Below are 20,900 nucleotides of genomic sequence, written 5' to 3'. Positions count from 1 at the left end.
TTGGAAAGTCACTGTGGCAGCCACAATGTAAAGCACTGTGTGAAAGCAGCACACTGCCAGTTGTGAAGTGACGGGAGGCACGAAGGTCTCCCCTCTGACTTTTGCAGAAATCACAGTCTGGGACTCGAGCTCAAAACTCCGCCTGACTACACTCAGGGAGAGCTGCAAGCTTACCTGCATGACCTTCTGCTGAATCTCCTCCAGCTGCGTGCGTTTGCTTCGCTGCCTACAAACCTCCTGGTAGCGGGTGTACTGCTCCCTGAGGGAGTCCAGGAGCTTCATGACCTGGGGCTGAGCCAGCAGCTCATCATCCATGGGAGACCAGGAGACCCCTCCGTCGGAGCCATTGAAGCGACGCTGCTGCAACTCCGACAGCAACTCGTGACCTTCAGGAACACACAGAATGCTGTGGTTAATCTAGATTCTAAAAAAACCCCACAAAAATTAGCAGTAAGATTGCCTGCTTTTAAACCATCAGCAGTGCATTTTTGCAGCTAATGATCTTTCATATATTGGGCACATTTAATGACACAATTTCATGCAGAGCTTTGGTCACAGTTTGTGGGGCTGGATCAGTCACACACCGAGGAAAAGAAATGTGGTATATTTCAGATATAAAAAAGAGATATTGTGACTAACATTGAAATTGACAATAGCATTGATTAATGTAAGGAAAATTGAAAGCACAATCCTGAGTCTGAAACAACTCTGAAGTATTCTGATTTATTTCAAAATGGTGAGTAGCATCCAACGTATTTCTCCCAAATAATTCATGTTCTTATACTGAATGAATGCTCTGGAGGCACTAAAAGTCTGACTATATAATTTCTCTGTTGTCTTTAAGGATTTTTATAGCAAGTACAACTCCTTCATAGAGAGTGTGAAGCTGAATAATAGCTAATTTTTCACTATTCTGTTCTCACCTATCTTGCCCTTTTCTTTGTGCTCTTAAGCATCATATCAGGGTACAGATTCTCTAGAGTGCAGTGACTTTCATATACACAAAAAAGTATATTTTGACTAATTAATCTATTGCTTAAACTGTTTGAAGAATGTTATTGTTGTTTTAGAGTTCTCAGTATGTAAACACGACACTTCAAGTAAACCCAGACCATCGATTGGTTCCTCAAAAGCTCAGAGAAACAGTTAAAATAAAACAGTGTTTGGTCACTGAAGAGATGTTAGTGTGAAAAAGAAAATGTGCCAGTTGGAGGTCATTAGTTCTGCAGGTCTTAATATGGTAACACGACAGTTCACTAAAAGAAAAAACCTACTACTTGAGGAATAGTATAGTAATACCTCAAGGAAAAGACAGAAACATAAGACTAAGTTCAATTGCTACTATTGAGACATTCAAAATGCCAAGGGCTTTGAAGATTGCAGCAAACAACTTTAAATTACTCAGCATATATTACTATGAAATGAAAATGTCTTAAGAATTCAAGTATATTTTGCTGTACTATAGTGTAAACATCTTGGATTTCATCTTTTATAACACTCCACAGATAGGCACAGATAGCTGCAGAGCAAACAGACGGGCTTTTACAAGTTTGTTCTACTGGGGTAATTCTGAAATTTTATTGTCTTGTTTCAGCAGCAAAGGATCACCATTTTTCCAGGTAAAACCATCTTTTCAAACTAAGTTCTTATCAAATTCTCTGAAGCATAGATCCATATATATGGATTTGGAGCTTGTGAAAAGAACAGTACCTGTAGTTATGGAAGACAGAAGCCTTTTATCTAAACCCTCTGTTTACAACTGTCCTTAGGAGATAAGAATTTAACTGGGGAGAGTTTAATCTCTCTTTTTCTCAGCCTTTCAGTACAGTGACTCTAACAGAGAAAGGGTGCCTCTTAAAACTCCCATGATTTAGCCACAGAATATGCTGAGCTGGAAAGGAGCCACAAGGATCATCCAGTCCCATGGAAGCTATGAAACTTCATACCACCAAAAAAAGTTCATTATCAGAATTAAGAAAACAGAGAATGCATATAAACTAATGGGCTAAGGAGCCATCTGCTTACACAAAACTGAAGTGCTGTTTTGTCCAAAGATCTTTACTATTAGACAAGGATACACAATTAGGCTGAAATCTAGGGACACTGTCTACAGACACTTCATATTTTAAAAGCTTCAAAGACCAGAGTAAGAAATTTTTGTTCCACATTTTAACTCAAACCAGTATTATCCCACATCTAGATGAGCTAAATTTTTACATAGAGGGCACATAAAGCCACTGTGATAAAATATTTCAAGTGATCCACACATACCTTTAGGAGGCTATAAGGTAAAAATTCTAAGCACTCAGACTCTGATCACCACGTAACACTATGCATTACTTATTCCACAAAGACACAAATTAAAAAAAAAAATCTTGCAGTCCAAGTCAATAGACTATTATACTTTATTGCAAATAGGAAATTCACCCTAAACCCAACTTGTTAAAGCATCCCAACTCATTTAATGCTGAATGGAGAGACCAAGAAGCCAAGTATGCTGTCAGAATCGTGCAGGAAAATGCTTTCTTTATTGTAACCATTTGGTGGCTACTGAGATTAATCCATTCTATAAGGCAAACATATTGAAATCAGCTAGAAACAAAGCATTCCCCAAATTAAACATAATAGTTATGGTAATATTGTAAAGATGTTAGTGGGATTATAAAAAAAGTATTTAAAAAGACATGTTTGGAGTTCTTCCATTTCTTAACATCACTTTTTTAACCCAAAGATTACAGTTGTTAAGCTTGCTATATTGTGAAGATGGCTAAGATAACAACTGTGCCCTCTGTGCTTCCACCTGGGGCCTTAAAATGAATTATGCCACTTTACTGTCCAACATTCTAATTTTTTGACTTACTGTACCTGTCTGCAATACCGTCTCAGGATCAACTGATGGAAGGAAGTTCAAATCTATGGATCTTTGGAAAAAAAAAAAACCAAACAAATTATTAAAATTTGTATTACAGTAGCACTAAAATCTTCAGCTAAGGCTGGAACTACCTAAGGGTATCAAAAGACTAGGGCTTTTTCTCAGTAAGTGAAGTGCTCACTTTTATAACTCATTAAATCAAAACACAAGTGGAGGTGAATGTAATCAGTTGAATGAGCATCCATCTACACACACATTCACATACTTTGTAGTCTACATTATAAAGGTTTAGAATTTTTTTACACATTTCGAGGTATTTAAGGTATATAATTTTTTCAGTATTTTTCTGGAATTCAAATGAAATTTTATAATCCAAAAGCATTGATTTCAAAAAGTGAATCACATACCTCTCTCTCTCTTGTTGATTTCCTTTATCACTTCCATTGTTAATTAGAGCAAGCTCGTCCAGTAAAGATGTTGATTCTTTAGTGAACTTTTCAAATACCTAAATAAGAAGAAGGTTTTAATTTAAGAAATAATTTGAGGTAGCTGTACTGAAGGCATCGGTGCAAATTTATTCAGTAGTTCCATTAGTATACTTCAGTCTCTATAAAGTGTAATTATTTCCCAGCATTCAGATGGTAGGGAGGAAACAACAGAAAACAAAGTTTTGTTCATAGAACACTTAAAAGCACTAAGATTCCTTAGGGAGATAGTAAATATTACACTGAATATAATAAATACTGAAAAAAATTGAGGTATCTGCAAAATCTGTAAAATCTTAGGGACATATTTATTCTACATCTTCATTTAAGCCTTTAATAATGCTAGAGAATCAAGGCATGTTACACAACTACAGGCCAGCTTACTTGGAAGGATTAAAATAATTTTGTAAAGATTCCAGCTTCTACTCACTATTAAAATAGACCATATTGTAATGAATAACTAAAACAAAAGTGTATTATATTATATAGAAATATTATATAGAATAAAATACCCTCATCAGTTCCATTGAACTCACGTGTTTCTGATCTCAAATAACACCTGTACAGTGAAGACACTGTGCAGTGTTCAGACAATTTCTCTGTACCTGACTTCTGCAGGTTGGTTTTGCTTTTTAACAGAACTGAGCACAACTGGGTGTCTTACGTGACAGGCACGGTAACTTTCAGGTATTTTTGCTGTTATTAAATTATTATTCAATAGCTTGCCAATGAACTTTCCTTAACTTATCTAGAACTACTTAAAACTTCAGAGGAAAGCAGGTGCAGTTGCAACACACCTGGAGATCCTAGATGGAGACACACATTGTAAGAACAGATTATACAGGAAGGGAACACGCTGTGTCAATGAAGATTGTTTTGAAAATTCTATTTAAATAATTGAAAAGCAAGTATCAATGAAGAAAAGATTAAGAACATTCTGGAGAGCTATGTACACCCAACAGTTGCTTATAGAAATTGTGCTGATTAAATTTGTGCTGATTAATAATTAAAGGGTGTAGTTGCTCCTGGACATTTACTGTTTCTTGCTCTGGTGGGGCAACTGCATTGACAGAGGTTTTGGTGTAGGACAACTTAAAACCCCAGGAACCAAGACCTAAGAGATAACCCAGGAGCAACTGCAGAGTCCATGTATATTCTCCTTGTGTTGGTCTTCTCCTACAGCAGCCAATTTCCCTTTATAGCAACTATACCATGGACTCAGGCTCTTCTAGAGTTAGTGTTACTAAAAGAGCTTCATTAAGGAACTGGTTGTTCAACAAACTGGTGGCATTAGCTTTATCATCCCCTGAGTAAAGGCAGTGTTACTTACCACAAGACTATTCATGTAAGTGAACTGCACAACTACACATGTGACCATTTCCTACATGCTTTGCAGTTCCTACACAAATAAAAATTTCAGGGCCCAAGAAGGAGACATTAAAAAACCCCAAAACACAGATAACTAACCAGCCTCTTATTCAACCAATCCATGTGATCATAGGTGAGAGTTCCTCCGAAATCTTCTGTTAGTTGGCATGGTTCTATATATCGTGTCAGCTTGTTAGCAGATACTAAAATAACCTGCAACAAAAAAAAAAGGTCACTTGTAGGTAATGCTCATACTTTCCTTAAGTATCTGAGAAATGTGCCTAGAGATACTGAGCAGATCATTCTGTGATTCAGATTTTACTGCTAAATGTTTAAATGAATTATGGCTGCTTGCAATTAATGTGGGCCTCAACCAGACAGGTAATTCTGACATGCAGTGTATGCCTCATGCATAATCCTGTAAGTGCATCATCTCTACCACCTTGTCCATTTACAGTGGGAAAAAGCAATGTGCTCCCTGGATATCTGTTATCCTGCTGGGAGCTGATGCTTTGTGATTAAGTTGTATACCACACCATCTATTTCCAGTGAATATAGTAGCAGGCTATCATACTGCAAAGCACTCGGTACTTTTACCACTTTTTGGCAATACTTTCAGTCCCAGAGGTGAGTTTGTGCCATAAAAGTTAAGTGCCTGCATTTACTGTGCAAATATGTTCAGCAAAAGTTGGATCAATCATACTCTATGAGTAGTCAAAAATTCAAATTTTAGTATGCTTTTTAGCTTGAGTTGTTCACCCAGGAGACAAATCCAGTTCATCAGCTACATCAGGGCATACAGGAAAACACAGGTCCACTGCTAGGTGGAAAACTAAATTCTTGCCTTCATTTCTGCATTCTAGAAGCTCCTGAATGAGCCTTATTCATATAAGCCTAAACCAAAAGTTGGCAGCACAGCTTGCTTTGATGAATGACATGCTAAGCCTGGAATAACTCCTGTGGAAAAAAAACCAAAAACAAGCTCTCTATTGAAGCAGGCATATTGGCAATATATAATCAGAAGCAAAAGAAAAAAATAGAAAATTTCTATTACCCATCAAATCATCCAGGGCACAAGCGTATGTGGAAAGAGCTAACTAGAGAGAGACTTCTATTCCAGTTCCATTTCCCTGCAGATTCTGAAACTACAGAATTCAGAGTAGCTCCAAACAAATGGTCTGTTATTGCAGAAGAAAACCTTTCAGCAACATCCAAATACACACTATTGTCCTGTACTCTTAATGGTACGTGGCTGCTGTAAATGGAATTGGCTAGTAGTTTCTTTAGGTAATGCCAGTAACCAGCCCAAACCCCAGAGGATTCTACATCCAAGAAAGAAGAAAAAAAAAAAAAAAAGCCTTTGTTCTTCCTTCTTTTGGCACACTTAATAGTTTAGGTAATTTTTAACATTCATCTCTATGAGTTCATTAAAAAAAAAAACTAATTTTGGTATGGACATTGTGATATGGGAACTAAAGCAAACAGGGCAGCTGGTTCTCATTACTGAAATACAAGTTCTGAAAAGACCCAAATAGTCTGACAAAATAGATGGACTGCATTGAGACCACTTATTTCAGATTTTTTTTAACTGAGATCCTTCAGGAAGGGGAGTGGGCAAGGGATAGCCCTCAAACTTCTACTAGGGAGATGTTTTTTAAAAATAAAAAAATTCTGAGAGAGCAAAGCCTGCACAAAAAATATTTTAGCCATATGAAAAAATAATCTTCTGACAATAAACACCCAGTAAAGGGATTTGCTCAAAACACAAATTTTCTACATCTTATTAGAAAAACTCTGAAAAATAAAATTTCCACCTCATTAATAAACCTTGTTGTAACTTAAAGCATTATTTGCAAACCCATTCATTCTCTAGGTTTCTCATTTAAAAAACACTTCTTTTTTAAACTGTTTATTGACTGTTCAATGGACTAGCTGCTAAAATCCTCTGTGTACTTTTCACAATATAAGAAAACATTTGAATTTTTGACTAGGTTGTGGCAGAAATGAAGGCTTCTGAACAGAATTAAGCTCTTGCTCTAAACCTGGCAGTGCTAACCTAACATCCTCTATATGCTTTAAATTAGTAAATCAGCTCCTATAGATTAATAGCCCATAAGTACACAGACCAAGAGCCAAAGAAGAAAAAAATGTTGAAAAATGCCATGTGGATAGTGAGAAGTCACTTCACTTTTACAGATCTGAATTCTACTTCAAGCTCAGCAAACTTCTGCTTTCAGGCTTCCAAAATGTTTCAAAATCCAAACAGAGTAATTATATTTGACTTTTTGTGAAAATAGATGTCAAAATACCACATCCTAGAAAAAGTTGTCCCTTATGAATTAGTGTTTCATCCTTGCTTTTGAATTTCACCCTTCAACATATTACCACAGGTAAAGATAAGGTAATTTACAGCTGTAAAAACAGAAATAACCCTGTTTGCTTGCAACTGAAATGATTTTTTGTTTTCCTTTTTTTCCAAGTCAAACTATGTTGATTCCAGAAAAAGGGGGGAAAAATGCAGTTTTCATAATCCAAAGTAAAAGCCTTTGGACAGCAGATTATAGCTGGATATTAAAATGAAGAGCTTAAATTTCCCAAGGGAGAAACATGTAGATCTGGACAGATGGTAAAACAGGAAAAAAAAAGTATAAGTTATTGAATCCTTTAATCTTTGCTTCCCTTCTCACTTGATCCACCCACTTCTGACAACAGGGACAGCTAATAAGCTCACAGGGGCAGCAGGTTTCAAACTGTCATGTTTGCTACTGACCAGAGTCAAGGAATCATCATCTGCACTCAGCTCTCTTGAAAACCTGGAGAAGTGGTAGCAGCTCTCATCCTTGCTCTATTCTAGTCAGCAAACTTGCTCTGTACAATATTGGCCTGCTAAACTTGTGAAAGCCTTTAAAGAAATAACTCAGAACAGTGCTTCGGGAAAAGTAGAAGTGCTGCATTTTTTAATAAAATCAAAACAACCTTTGTAAAAGCTGTCAAGCAAAAGAAGAATGACAGAGCTAAAAACATGGACTGCAAAGTCTTGTGCCTTAAGTGCAAAATTCTATTTCTTAGCAGTGAAAATACATGTTTTTGACTCATGCAACATGTATCTTCTGTAATAAAAAAGCCTTAAATACTGTTTGCAGTAAGCTGACCTCTCTATGTCATTGCAGTTTTCTGTAATTTTCATTGATCATCTACAAGGAGATAGAGGAAGAAGTCAAGATGAGAGAGGAATTCTAGATATTCAAGAGGACATGTAAAAGTGTCCCCAAAATGTTAAATACATCCATCTGAATTTACGTTCTCTCTTAAGGGAAGAAATGAAAAACTCTTTAATACAAATGTTACAGAGTCAATCCCAGGAGCTACTTGAGAACGGGAGGCTGTAAAATTTCAGTAACAAGGACCTTTTTCCTGAAGTGTGTAATATCAGAGCAGCCACACTACTGAATCTGAAAAGGAGTAGTTACTTTCCAAAAGAGAACAATACACATGTACCTTGAGAATATAAAATTCAAACAAGTGCAATCTGAATACGATCTTCATTGCCACAGAACTGTAAAGCAAAGACTAACTCTTCCTGAGGAGAATAATCCTATTTTTTGATGCCAAATACTATTTCAATCCATTTTTTGAATTACTATTCGATTAAAAGCTGAGTAGCATAGGGTATTATTTGTTTAATATGGAACACTAATCTAAAAAAAGATCGTTTTATTTCCCATTACACCAAGAAACACTAGGTAAATATTTATTTGGCCAGTGCCATAGAAATCTGTCAAACTAGAAACCCAAAAGCAGTTGGCAGAACCTTGATAAACCTAAGATGAACTCCACTCCTAGGAACTCCATCTTTCACTTGTGGTTTTACCCACTCACTCCCTTACCCTCCATTGCTCACAATAATTAGCACACTCCCATTCTTACATCCCAGAGAAGAGAAAATAGGCAAAGATTCTTGCATTTCTCAACACTCTTTCTCTGGACAGAATTCAGGATGTGACATAAATGCAGGCTTACATCCCCCAGCTCCACATAGACAATTCCCTATTTTGCCCAAGAACCCACTGCCTCCCATATTAAAATAGCAACAGAGATGCAATTAAATAAACAATTTTGACTGGAACTCCTATATGCCTTTTTAGGAAAGTCCACAAAAGCTATAAATTCTGGTCTTAAAACAATGAACCGAAAATGGACAAAAATTAGATACTTTCTACAAAGTGTTATTCATTCTTTATTCTGTGGAGCAATACTCTGCTCATTAGCATAATTCTTAAAAGGTAAATTAGAGACTTGAGATTTTTCAGAGCAGATGCTGCAGATAAATTATCACAAGAAATTTCTGACACTCTTTACTAGAGAGTTAGAGCTGTCAGCTGCTACAGTAGAAGTGTGAAGCATTTAGAACTACTCAGACTTTGGACTTCAGGATTATAGAGATCCTTATGCTACACACTCTAATTTTTTCAACTAATTCATGGTAGTTTACCACAAGATTTTTCCTTTCTCTTATTCCTTTTTTTTTCCATGCACTTAATTTCTATTCTCCAAATCCTCAGTGAACTTTTAAAATTTTGCTCCCTTGTTTCCACAAGGATAAGAACAGCAAGCACATCCTCTTCTTTCCTGCTCCTGAGAAACTGATTTTCAAAGTACTGATCTAGTACCTAAATCAGGCTCAGAGATTATTTTTCCTCTAAGTTCCTTAAATGACTGACACGTGTGAAATAACCCCACCCATCTGTAGGTATTTTTGCCCTGTGTACAAATTTGTACATTTCTTCTATTTTTATGGTAAGTTTTTTCTTCCAGTTACGCTCGTTGTTGTCATAAGAAAAGCTCACTCTCAAATACAACACACTACATCTACTAAAAGAGTGATTTGTTTCACATTACTATGTAGAGAATATTAATAAAAAAACCAAAAAGCACCACCTCCCAACTCTCTAAAACACAGCAATTTTTACACTCAAATCCTGTTCTTCAATCTTTTAAAGCATTAACAGTATCAAGTATTACTGTGTCATATATGCAACATTTCAGCTGAAAGACAGCTTTATAAAAATTAAGACAACTCTCCTCTATGAAGCATGGCACAGGCCCAGATAAAACTGCTTCAATTAACACATGAACTGATTGCTAATAAGGGAGGAACGAAGTTGCAGAAGAAAGTTCTGCTGGAGGACAAATGGGAATTGTCCTGAGGCAGGTCCAAAACCAACATTAATACTAACCAGAAATAAAGATATGAACTTTTACTCAGCTGAATCAGCCCACCGCTTTGTACTTATCCACCCAGTACTGTTTGATCTCAGTTCCCACATTTACTTTCAGTGTTTTGCAACTCATCATCACCACATCTCACTCTGAAGCAGAGGATCTCTGCCTTTGAACAGAAAGGAAGACATTGTGATTAATGGCTTCATATGGGAATATTAAACAAGGTATTAAGAACAGATCAGGTAGTAGGAAATAGGAGGTAGCTGTGATGCCCCATTAGAAATCACAGTTACACAGCATTTACTTCAAATAAAATGAGATTATACCCAAGCAAATAAAAAGATTTCATATTTTAATTACAATTTTTAGTTCATAATTATTTCACTGGCGCAAAACCAATCCTGAATTTCCCTAGTAGTTGCACAAATGTAACCCGTGATCCAAAACATGAGTTGGGTGTTGTTTGTTTTTACTGCCAGTAATGCAAAATTACACAGCTGTAGATTTGCGCCTGAGTTGGAGCCTTCCATAGCCTTATCAGTGCTCTGCACTCTATTGGAACAGAGGAAAGATATACTCCTGTCTGTGACACAAATATTTGGAGCCCAGAGAAGGTGGGTCATTTTTACTGAAACAGTTTTCCTGACCGCAACCAAGTAACAGAAACAAAAAGGTTTGGTTACATAATTTCACATAATTCTATGCCAACAATGCCAACGTGATTACTAGCACAGAACATGTTTTATAAAATTACTAAGATTACTTAATTAAAGGATTATCATTTAATGACAGTTAGCCAAACCTTAAAGTGAAACAAAAAATCCTTTTATTATCATGTAAAATTATCCTTGCTTTGTTGACTTATTTTCTGTAAGCTTTCTGCTTATTTGTCTAAAAATGCATTCTAGCTGAGTCATGTTAAAGAAAAACCCTGGAGGAATCTTCTAGAAGGACTAACTTCCAAACTAGCAACCCCATCACATATACACTAACTGCTACTATGTCACATACTTTCATATCACAACTTCAAAGACTTCCTGAACTTAGCCAAGAAATTTATTTACAGGAGTTTAGCTGGGAAAGAGAGCCTAAATCACACAGTAGCATCTTCTAAAGAGGGGCTTTGCCTTTATTACTGCTGCTCTCTGGACTCTGACATTTACTTTATGTTGTGAAAGATCTGTGTGAAACTGAATACTGCAAACTTAAGTCACTTTCTAACCAGCAGCTCTTAAATCATATTTTTGAGTACAGATGGTTAGTTCAGAGGCTTTTTAAATTGTCCTCTTGGGTGTGGCTCCAAACAATATGCTAGTTTATAAAAGTGGGCACCACCACACTCATGTTTTTGATTAAAGACACCGTGACTGGGATGCATGCTACATGCCTGCTGTAGTTCAAACAAGATTAGCTTAAAAAGTGAGTGGAAAGTTTGATGACACAGACATTTTCTAAAAAAACAGGGAAAATTGAAGTTTCCATTAACCTCCCCGACAGAGATAACAAGGGAAGTGCTAACATTAACTTGTAGTCTCTCGTACACACTCTGCATCACAACTCAGAACAGTGTCAGCTTGTATTTGGCAAGGAATCTATAACCTGTTCCTGATGTCAAAGAACTCACAAAATGAGAGAAGATGCATGCAACACCAACAAGATATTTGTCAGAATGGTTCCAGCCGACAGAGAGACACCATACACCATGTATCTCTACAGCCTATTAGAGAAGTCATGAAAAATTTCACACAAAATCCTGTACAACTGTTTCTGACTCAAAACACCCACAATATGTATTTTCTTGTTAAGCAAAGAATAAAATGCCACACATTTTTAAGTTAAGAATATTCAATGAAGAAAGTCTCACTAAAAACAGGAAAAGTTAAAAAGCCACACTGGTTTGTTAAGGTTATCCACAAAGCATCAAGAATACAGCTATTTTAAAGACACTTTAGTTGTCATCCAATTACATCAGAATTTTAGAAACAGTACTTTTGACTGAAGTAGACAAAAGCTCAACATACCTCAAAGCCAAGTCTATCTTTCTCTTTCCAGAAGCAGAAATGTGTAACCTTTTTATCCCAAAATTCATCTGGCTTTACTACACAAACAAGTGACACCTCAGCTGGAACAACATTCTGTAAAACAAATGAAAAAATAAGTAAAACATTCAAGATTAAACCTTCATTTACCACAGAACTGAATTCCACTTAGATTTCATCATCTGTACAAGAATGTAAAAATTGCAGACAGAAATTGAAGTCTGCTTCATCTACATCACATATTTGCTCCATCCTGCTTCGTAACATTGCACAAGATTTCATAGCAAACAGCATCAAAACTGAAAAGAAAATATAACCTCTTTACTCCCAGCCCTAAGGACAAACCATCTATGCTGTGTTAGTACAGAAAAATGAACTATTGGCTAGACTTAATTTAATTTATGGTATTTCATTAAAAAGAAGAAGAAACGTTAAAAACAAAGTTTTCCACCAATGTTATCTTCTACATAGAAGGAAACAGTAATCATAAAGCTAGGAAAAAATTGTATATTTGTTATCAGATTACATGTCAAGATTATATCCTATACTTCTTCAGTACATATTACTTAGACTAAAATGAAAAGGTTGAATATTGACATTTCAACATATTAATTAATTAAAATACTACCAGGAAAACATTTCTCAGACCAAACCAGTAATTTCATCTACTAAGTTGATTTTATGGTGTCACACTGAATGTAGATCAAGGAATAAAGACTCTTGATAATTCTAAACTCATCAGCTATAGCAATAAGTAAAATAATATGCAAAAACTACTTACAAGTAGACAATATTTTGAACACAAGTGTTTTTGAGAACCACAAATGATGAAGCAGACAGAAATCTCATATGATCAGCACAAGTGATCAATTCACATAGGAAAATCTTCTTTATTGCTTCCTCTCAAGCTCAAAACACAGAGAGATGTGCAACCCATGTTTCTGCACACTTTGCAGAGGCAGGGTGTGCCACTTTTTTGCCATAATGTTGCCACTTTTATTCTTCAGTTCTGAACAGACCTCTTCAGAATCTGAGAATTTTAAATACTACCAAAGAATGCTGCCAGGAAGCCAGGGAAATAAGAGCCTGGGCAAAGAGCTGACCTCCCCCATTAGCCGAAGTTCCCACTGAACCCCACAACCACACAGTGGCTGAACCAAAACCTAGTCAAGACCATAATCTGAACACAAGGGATTCAAATACTCTATTAATAGTAAAACCATCTTAGTCAGGAATAGGTGAAAGACACCTTGACACAGACTTCAAAACCCAGAAGCAACAATGACCCAGCAGGACAAAAAAAAAATTAATTTATTTGTATTTGACACACTTTCTGAGGCTTCACCTAAGTCTGAGAGGAAAACTACTCTGATAAAGAGGAACCATCTGTGCAGTAAGAAAGGCAGTAGTCTGAGTGTTCTAATGTGTTAGAAATGCTGTATCTCACATTCTCTTGGACCACTGAGGCCAGAAAATAATCTATACTGTCCACCAGAAATAAGACTCTATTTGTAAGCCCACAGTTCTGAAGAGTTAAAATAATATTTTTTTAGATTTTTTTTATTGGAAATTTTCACTTTTCTTCTTCTACTTTTTGAGGTACACACAACATAATTTGTAATTGGAACTATAATCCACGACTAAGTCAACTATACCTTATTGCAAAGGAACCCAGGCAGTACAGCATATATTGCACCAAAACCTGCTCAGCTGCAATATCTGTGTGAACTGCAGCCCTGCACACATTCCTACTGCTCATAGTTGGTGATGCTAGGAGCATACCTGTGTACTTTAACTAAACCTCCATTTCAGAAAAAGGTCTACAGTTGTGTGTTCTCAGCATATAAAGAATTTGTCTCTCACTTGAGTGAGCTGTAGCATCTGCTTTTCAGAATTTCTTCCTGCTTACAGAATTCATCACAGAACCACATTTTAAGGAAATTACTGTCTCTACAATAACACAGCCATTGGGTTCACATCCATAAAACTGATCAGTCAACTATGAATGTATAAATATTTATTTACCTGGAGCATTAACACAACTGTCTTTACCACGTTCCACTGAGATTTTCTGCCATCCACTATCACAGTGAATCCTCGAGCTTTACACTTCTCACTAAAAGAAAAAAAAAACACTTAGAAAAACATAAAATTCACTCTAACAAGTGTCATACCATGCCAACTTCAGATTTCAAGCCTCCTGTGAAATATAACTACACAGCTTTTTTCCTTATAGAAACACTCTCTTATAAACTCTAAGTTTACTCATTTATAAAATAACTTCTAATTTTAATGCTCCAGCATATTATTAGATATTACAAATTACAATTTCTCAGTAGACTGAAGTATATCTCATAATACAAGTATTTCTTTAAACTGTAGCAACTCTGAAAAGGTCTCATAACCATTAATTTGACAAAATCATCAGAAAAGAGAACAATTTACAGTGTCACAAGGAAGACAAAGGGGTGACAGTTTTCACAAGGAGCATACAGAAGAGAACTTGCAAGTAAGCCCATGGTTTAACATTAGTTACCACACTAGATACCACGTCCCAGGTTGAAATTCTTGTTTTGGCAAAGTTATAAGCAAATAAAATCCATGACATTTATGAGCGGTAGGAAAGCATTATGTAATCTTTCCTAAATCTGCAATTACAAAACAAAGCTACTTCTGTGATCTTAGCTTACAAAAAACAAGGCATGCAACAGTAAGCATTATGTTTCACAACAAGAAATTAACTGTTATTTATTTCATGTTTAAGCTGAGCCTCATCAGGTATGGGTGGCAGACAATTTCACTTTGAAGTTTAAAAAAGAAAGAGGGGGAAAAAGGCATTTTACTAGCCTATTTAGGAAAAAATAATTAAACTTGGCTATTTAAACAGTCCATGAATGGTTTTGGTTTTAAAGAACCTCTAAGATCACACATATGATTTTTCTGGAAGCAGTCTGAAGATTCAGGCTTCACTAGTGCAATTTCCAATCAAAAACCAACTCAAAGAACTGCTTTGAAGAATGAGGTGAAGAGTGTTACAACAGCATCTTGAGACATGACTTCCTTAGGCTCACTGGAATCGAGCAGTATCAGCATCTGCCCCTCTACTACTAACCCTATTAAAACCCTCCCAAACCCAACAAAATACAGATCCAATACCAATCCAATTCAGAAGTGACCTACCAATTCCAGAAAGGTTAGCCAATGCAAGTGTTTGTATGCAAGTTAAAATAAAAAGTAAAAAACTTGGTGATTTGAGCCACAATAGAGAGAATACAACAAAGGAAGCCAACTTTAGTATGAACAGACAACATCATAATGTTGCCACTTTTATTCTTCAGTTCTGAACAGACCTCTTCAGAATCTGAGAATTTTAAATACCACCAAAGAAAGGCATAACAGCATACTTCAACACTAGGAAAAAGCTGTCTGATATTTTAGAATGGCTTTACACACATATTCCAAAGAAATTCTACCCAAGACACTTTAAGCAGTTATGCCTCTCAAATTTTGGACACAGCCAGCAATCCACACTAGACTGCAGATCTCAAACCAGTTGTAGTTACATCGTATGCCACACAGAACTGAATTAAAAGTCAAACATATTACGTTAGCTTACACACAGAATTTGGGGAAAAAAGTAGTATTAATGGTTGGACAGCTATCTGGATTTGGGACAATATCCCTCCCCTCAGCCCTATTTTCCCCAAACACTGTTCAGCAAGTCTTTCCAGAACAAAATGAGAAGTGCTTAGGCTAAAGTTTGCCTGAAAACTTTCCCACTGAAAAACAACATGCGAACCAAAACGACAATGATTTTTCCATACTGCCACCATAGAAGAGAGGTCATTTTTTCCACAACTGACACAGAGCATTAAATGTGGGAACATTTCAGACTTCACTTTCAGATAGATTTCCCAGTTTCTATTGAGTACAAAGAGCACTTTGGTTCAGCTTCTAGACAGTTTTTGTTGCACTAATGTATGTAAAGACATACATCAGGATGAGACTGTGGAATAATTAATGCTTACTAGAACAAGAATGCCTGCATCTGTTCCACAAATACGGCCAAGTCCTTAAGTCAATGACACGACTTGTGTGGATGACCATTTGGTGTTTCACCACTTTACAAAAGACAACAAGCTGTTTAAAAAACCTCCAAACTTACACAACTAAAATGCCTTGCAGTATCTTCATACACCTCCTGAAGTTTTACTTTTAAATAACCTGAATTTATTCTTTGCTTCTCTCTCACCAATCACGATTTTTAAAAGTCTAATCTACCAAAAAAACCCCAACACTGGATCCCTTAACTGTGTTTTATAAACATTTATAGATTAAAACATGCAAAGTACACTGGATATCTTTAGTTGTGCCACTGTTGCTCTGTTTCCAGAAGAAAGATTTGAAAAGATATAAAAACAAACATGCATCTGAGAGGCTCCTTTTCTTTATAAAGCAGTGGCACATGACAGAAAAAAAATATGATAAAGATCAATCCCCGGATCTTAAGAAAAAAGAAATACAGATAACTAAGCCAGGATCAAAAACTGTCACTATAAGCTGTCAGTGGCACATGCACAGAACTTGAACAATGCTTTTATAGCAAGCTAAGGATGACAGGATACCCAAGTTGTTAGGCAGCACATTTAAGCAGTACCACAAGCTGCTCACTAACTTCACCAAGACTGTGTATTTTTAACTTAGTTCACTTTTAAACTGAAGCCCTATAAGCTACAAAGCTTAGGCATGTAGCACAGAAAGGACAATGGGCAATGCTGCCCTTGCAAGCTTGGGAGTTTGGTTTGAATGGCTCATTAATTTACTTTAGCAATTTAAGTGCATTGTCATTAAAAAGAAATTATGAAAAAAGCTATCCCAAGAAAGGAGAACACAAGGACACAAAAGGACACACACACACACACAGACAAGCCTTAGTGCATATCCCTTAGCTTATTGGGATGTGTGTTTCTAAGTCAGACAGTATCACATTCTAAACAAACATTTACATAAAATTAATTTGGTAAAGAGAGCAAATAAAATTAAAAACAATAGAAAGATTCCTTCTACTACTGGGAAAAAAACCATTCTGAAGAGAATGCCTTCTAAATCACCTTGGTATACTTAGAAGATAGTCTAGTGTGACACTCAGCTCATCCATGCTCGTCTGCTCAAGGCATAATGGAATCGTGAGAATGAGGCCACTTCTTCTGTCCTTCCCTCCTGTTTCAGAAAGAAAAAGTAATTACAAAGTTAATGTGATGAGGTTTAAGCTGAATAAATACTTTGCAGTTAAGTGGTCTCAAACTTCATCATAAAAGCAATCTTTAAAGTTGCTGTGAAAACCTCAACTGATATTTCACCTCTCAGCTGTGAAGGTTCATTCACCACACAGATATTTAAAACATCACCAGGGCATCAGAGCATAGCCCACATCCACAGCTGTCACAATTTTTTATCTAATACTTTCAATATAAGCAACACAAATCAAGTATTCCAGAAGCATTTTTTTTTCATTTTTACATTATACTATTAAAATGCATCTCCTAGTCCTCTTACACTACCAGCCTATCAGAAACCTAGTCCACTCCCAGGCTGAGCGTGTCCCCAGAAGCTCCAACTGGAGCTCCTAGAAAAGGAGGACTTTGCTAGCCCAAATGACTGCTACAGGAGGATCTCATACCACACAGGCTTCCCATGGCACATGCCCTAAACTGGCACTTCCTTCAAACACAGAACAACTTCTAGACCCATTTATAAACAGCTAACAATCACCTTACAATTAAGATATGTATTTCCAACTGCTTGCCTTAATCTTCATCTGCATTTTCAAACCTTTCTGGTAAAACTTATACAAACAATATTAGAAACAGTAAATTTTGATAAATTATCTATTTTATTAAGGAAAAAAAACCCCACAACCACAACATACTTAAGCACATGTAGGAGTCAATTACTAAACAATCTTGTTTATATTTTAGAAAAAACTCTACAAAGACATCTATAATCACAGGTTTATTTGGGTAAAAATCAAGCAAAGTGAATTCCCGTAATCTAAGAACATCTTTATTCTCAAACTGTTTTTCACATGGCTAAAGCAATTAAATTATGCTTTTGCTTCTTAAAGTTCTACAGTAGAACTGAAGTTCCATCTAATCAGGAAGAACAATTTTTTACAGAATAGTAACAGCCATGCAGAAACAAGAAAAGGCACAAGCACAGCAATGCTTGCAGACTCGTACACATATGTTGACATAATTTGATAAGAATTCTCCTCATCCATGAGGTGCATGCAAGATAATGAACAAACACTGTTTACACAACATATGTTAGAATCTTAATTGCAACAGGCCTTTTTTTTCTTGTTTCCAAAGCTGTGCAAACACTCTGAATTTGGAGTTTTAAAGATCCACTGACACATAGATATTTTCCACATTTTCATGAAGAACCTACTGCTTTCAGTGTTCTACTGCAGTGCTGTGCTCCCTTCCCTTCCTCTCTTTTGTGAGAGAATTGTTCCAGTAAAACAGCAACACACTTTTTAATAACTGTATTTCTAAACTGAAGAATTGAAGAGTGGTGCTGCATGAGAAAGGACAAATGGACAGATGCTTCCAGCAGAAACAATCTACAGCAACAGTTATTTACAGACTGTCCACCCTTCTGTTCCTGAATGGCAAAAAGCCTGAAAATTGGAGTGAGGAAGCAGAGAAAAAGGGAAAATGCTTGGATTTAAACAGCATTTGCTGAACTGACTAAACAAAGCACAACCCAAATCCCAGAAATACAATCTCTTGACATTTCACAAAAAGACCAGAATAATTATCTAAATTATTATTTCATGACAAGTCATCTTGTGTAACAACTGACAGGTTTTTCCTCCAGCTTGTAAACACTGCTAAGGAAAGCAAATGAGAGCATTACAAAAGAAAAAAAAAAAAAAAAAAGACAAAAAAGAAAGCATTTTTTTAGTTCATTTTGCACCAAAATGGTTGTTCAAGGCTTTTTGTTGACTTAGGAGCTTGCCTTTTCTTCTGTGCTATGTGTAATGACTTATCAGCATGAAAACTACACCAGCCATGGATTTCCATTAGAAACCACTGTTTTGCTTCCAGAAAAACACTATTTATACCAATTTAACTCAAAAATGACAACAGACTTCAGCACATAAACACTGCAGGACTTTCCTAAAATACTATTTTTCTGAGTATATTTTTTAATCATTAATGAAACTACTATGAAAGTATAGAGTAAAATTGATGTAAAGAGATATGATGAACTGATTTGTGCCTGTCAAGTTACTTTGCTTACACTGAAGAATGCTAAAAAATCCTTCTGCATCAAGCTTTACCATTCATTAATTTAAAGCACCCATTAATACTAATCAATTCCAAAATGATCAAACCTACTTAGAAATACATATATCCAAAATGGTTCCTAGCACTTAAAATGCCACTCAATAAATTACTTTCCACTAAGAATGTCTGTATTTCCAAACGGATCAGGCAGCTTTAATAGCATTTTGAAAATGCACTCTAGTTAATGAGAATATCCCCTTGCAATATAATGCTGAACAACCAACTCACTGCACATCTGCTGTTACTGTGGAAGAACTGTCCCAGGCTTTAATGTGAGCTGAGTTTTAGGGATTTGATTGTTTGTTTTTAAAAAGGAATTGTTAGATTTGCAATTGCTGGAGACAGCGGGCAAATTTAAAGCAAAATAAATTCCCCTTATCTAAAAGAGCAAGTTTCACTTCTCAGGTGATTGGAGCAGGCTAAACTAGACTGGCTAAAAACATAAACTACAATAAATTAAACCAGAAGAATATTTATGGCAACACTTGTCAGTTTTTGAAGTTGACAAGTGTTCTGTAAGTTACCTACCAACACAAGATCAGACAATCAAACACCAAGAACTAACACAGCTACCTACAACAGCACTGAAACCAGCAAGGGATTGTCTTTTTTTTTTTTTTCTGGAAAAGGGAGGAGAAAAAGTTACCTTTACATAAGATTCAGGAAGTTTTAATAAATAAAGTAATAATTACAGCTTTCCCTGAATTAACTTATTGGCAATAATCAAACTGTTGCAATGCATGGCTAATTCTGCTCCCATGTCTTTCTAGGCTGGCGAAAAGACAGGTGAAAAGGAAAGAAAAATTTTCTACAGAAAATCCTGAAAATATTCACACTGTTTTTCTAAAAACAAAAAACTAAAAATCCAAACCAGCAAGGCTAATTTTTGGACGTCTATTAAATCCTCAGTCTCTTATATATAGACTGAAACGTCCTGAAAATTTTGAGGGTTGAGCTACAGGCTACAGCAAAACCAAGTCCTAAACACCAAGAGCATGGCTACTAGATAAAGGGTTCCAGAGATTATTTTGGAATATGACAAAGCACTAAACAACAACACATTTTTGTTAAATACATCCAGCAAATACAAACAACCACTTTTAAATATCCAATCCAAATTATGCAGGGTGAAATCAGTTGAGGAAAACTGAAATTGTACCTGAAAGAAATGCCAATTTTTTCTTCAGAATGGGTAATATTACTGACGCTTCCATTCTACTTCAGATACTTTTCACAGCTCTGCAACACAAGAAGTTGAAGTTGTCAAGCATGGGAAATCAGTTACAGTGTTTCACAGAGTTACACTTCAGTATTCTTCTGAAGGAAGAACAGAACACTGTAACCAAAATCTAAAATACTGTAAAAACTTAAGAAAAAACATCATTATAGGCATTATTCAGACAAACATTTAATTAAAGATTTCTTTTCCCTCACTGGGGGGAACAAACAGTCCGACCACAAAAACCAAAGCAAAATCTCAACCAAGGACAACAAGATAATTTATATAAAATCCCATTTCCCAATCCTAATAAGCAACAATTAATTTTCAGGTAGGTCA

At 35.9% G+C, this 20,900-nt stretch overlaps 1 protein-coding gene across 4 annotated transcripts in view; it reads right to left on the bottom strand.

Moving 5' to 3' along the window:
• The window catches only part of SESTD1 (SEC14 and spectrin domain containing 1), a 51,029-nt gene that overhangs the window by 18,133 nt on the left and 11,996 nt on the right, over positions 1-20,900 (bottom strand). For all 4 annotated transcript variants that reach the window (XM_054636221.2, XM_054636222.2, XM_054636223.2 and 1 more), the window contains 8 exons: positions 20,502-20,581; positions 17,099-17,207; positions 14,013-14,103; positions 11,970-12,083; positions 4,825-4,938; positions 3,280-3,377; positions 2,866-2,921; positions 175-386 (listed from right to left, as the gene is read on the bottom strand). In XM_054636221.2, coding sequence (XP_054492196.2) covers positions 175-386; positions 2,866-2,921; positions 3,280-3,377; positions 4,825-4,938; positions 11,970-12,083; positions 14,013-14,103; positions 17,099-17,207; positions 20,502-20,556 — 849 coding nt within the window. In that variant the 5' untranslated portion in view covers positions 20,557-20,581. The remainder of the gene's footprint in view (positions 1-174; positions 387-2,865; positions 2,922-3,279; positions 3,378-4,824; positions 4,939-11,969; positions 12,084-14,012; positions 14,104-17,098; positions 17,208-20,501; positions 20,582-20,900) is intronic.

The sequence above is a fragment of the Agelaius phoeniceus genome, chromosome 7 (genome assembly GCF_051311805.1).
Source record: "Agelaius phoeniceus isolate bAgePho1 chromosome 7, bAgePho1.hap1, whole genome shotgun sequence".
In the NCBI taxonomy this organism is placed as follows: Eukaryota; Metazoa; Chordata; class Aves; order Passeriformes; family Icteridae; genus Agelaius; species Agelaius phoeniceus.
This window is presented reverse-complemented; position numbering and strand designations above follow the sequence as displayed.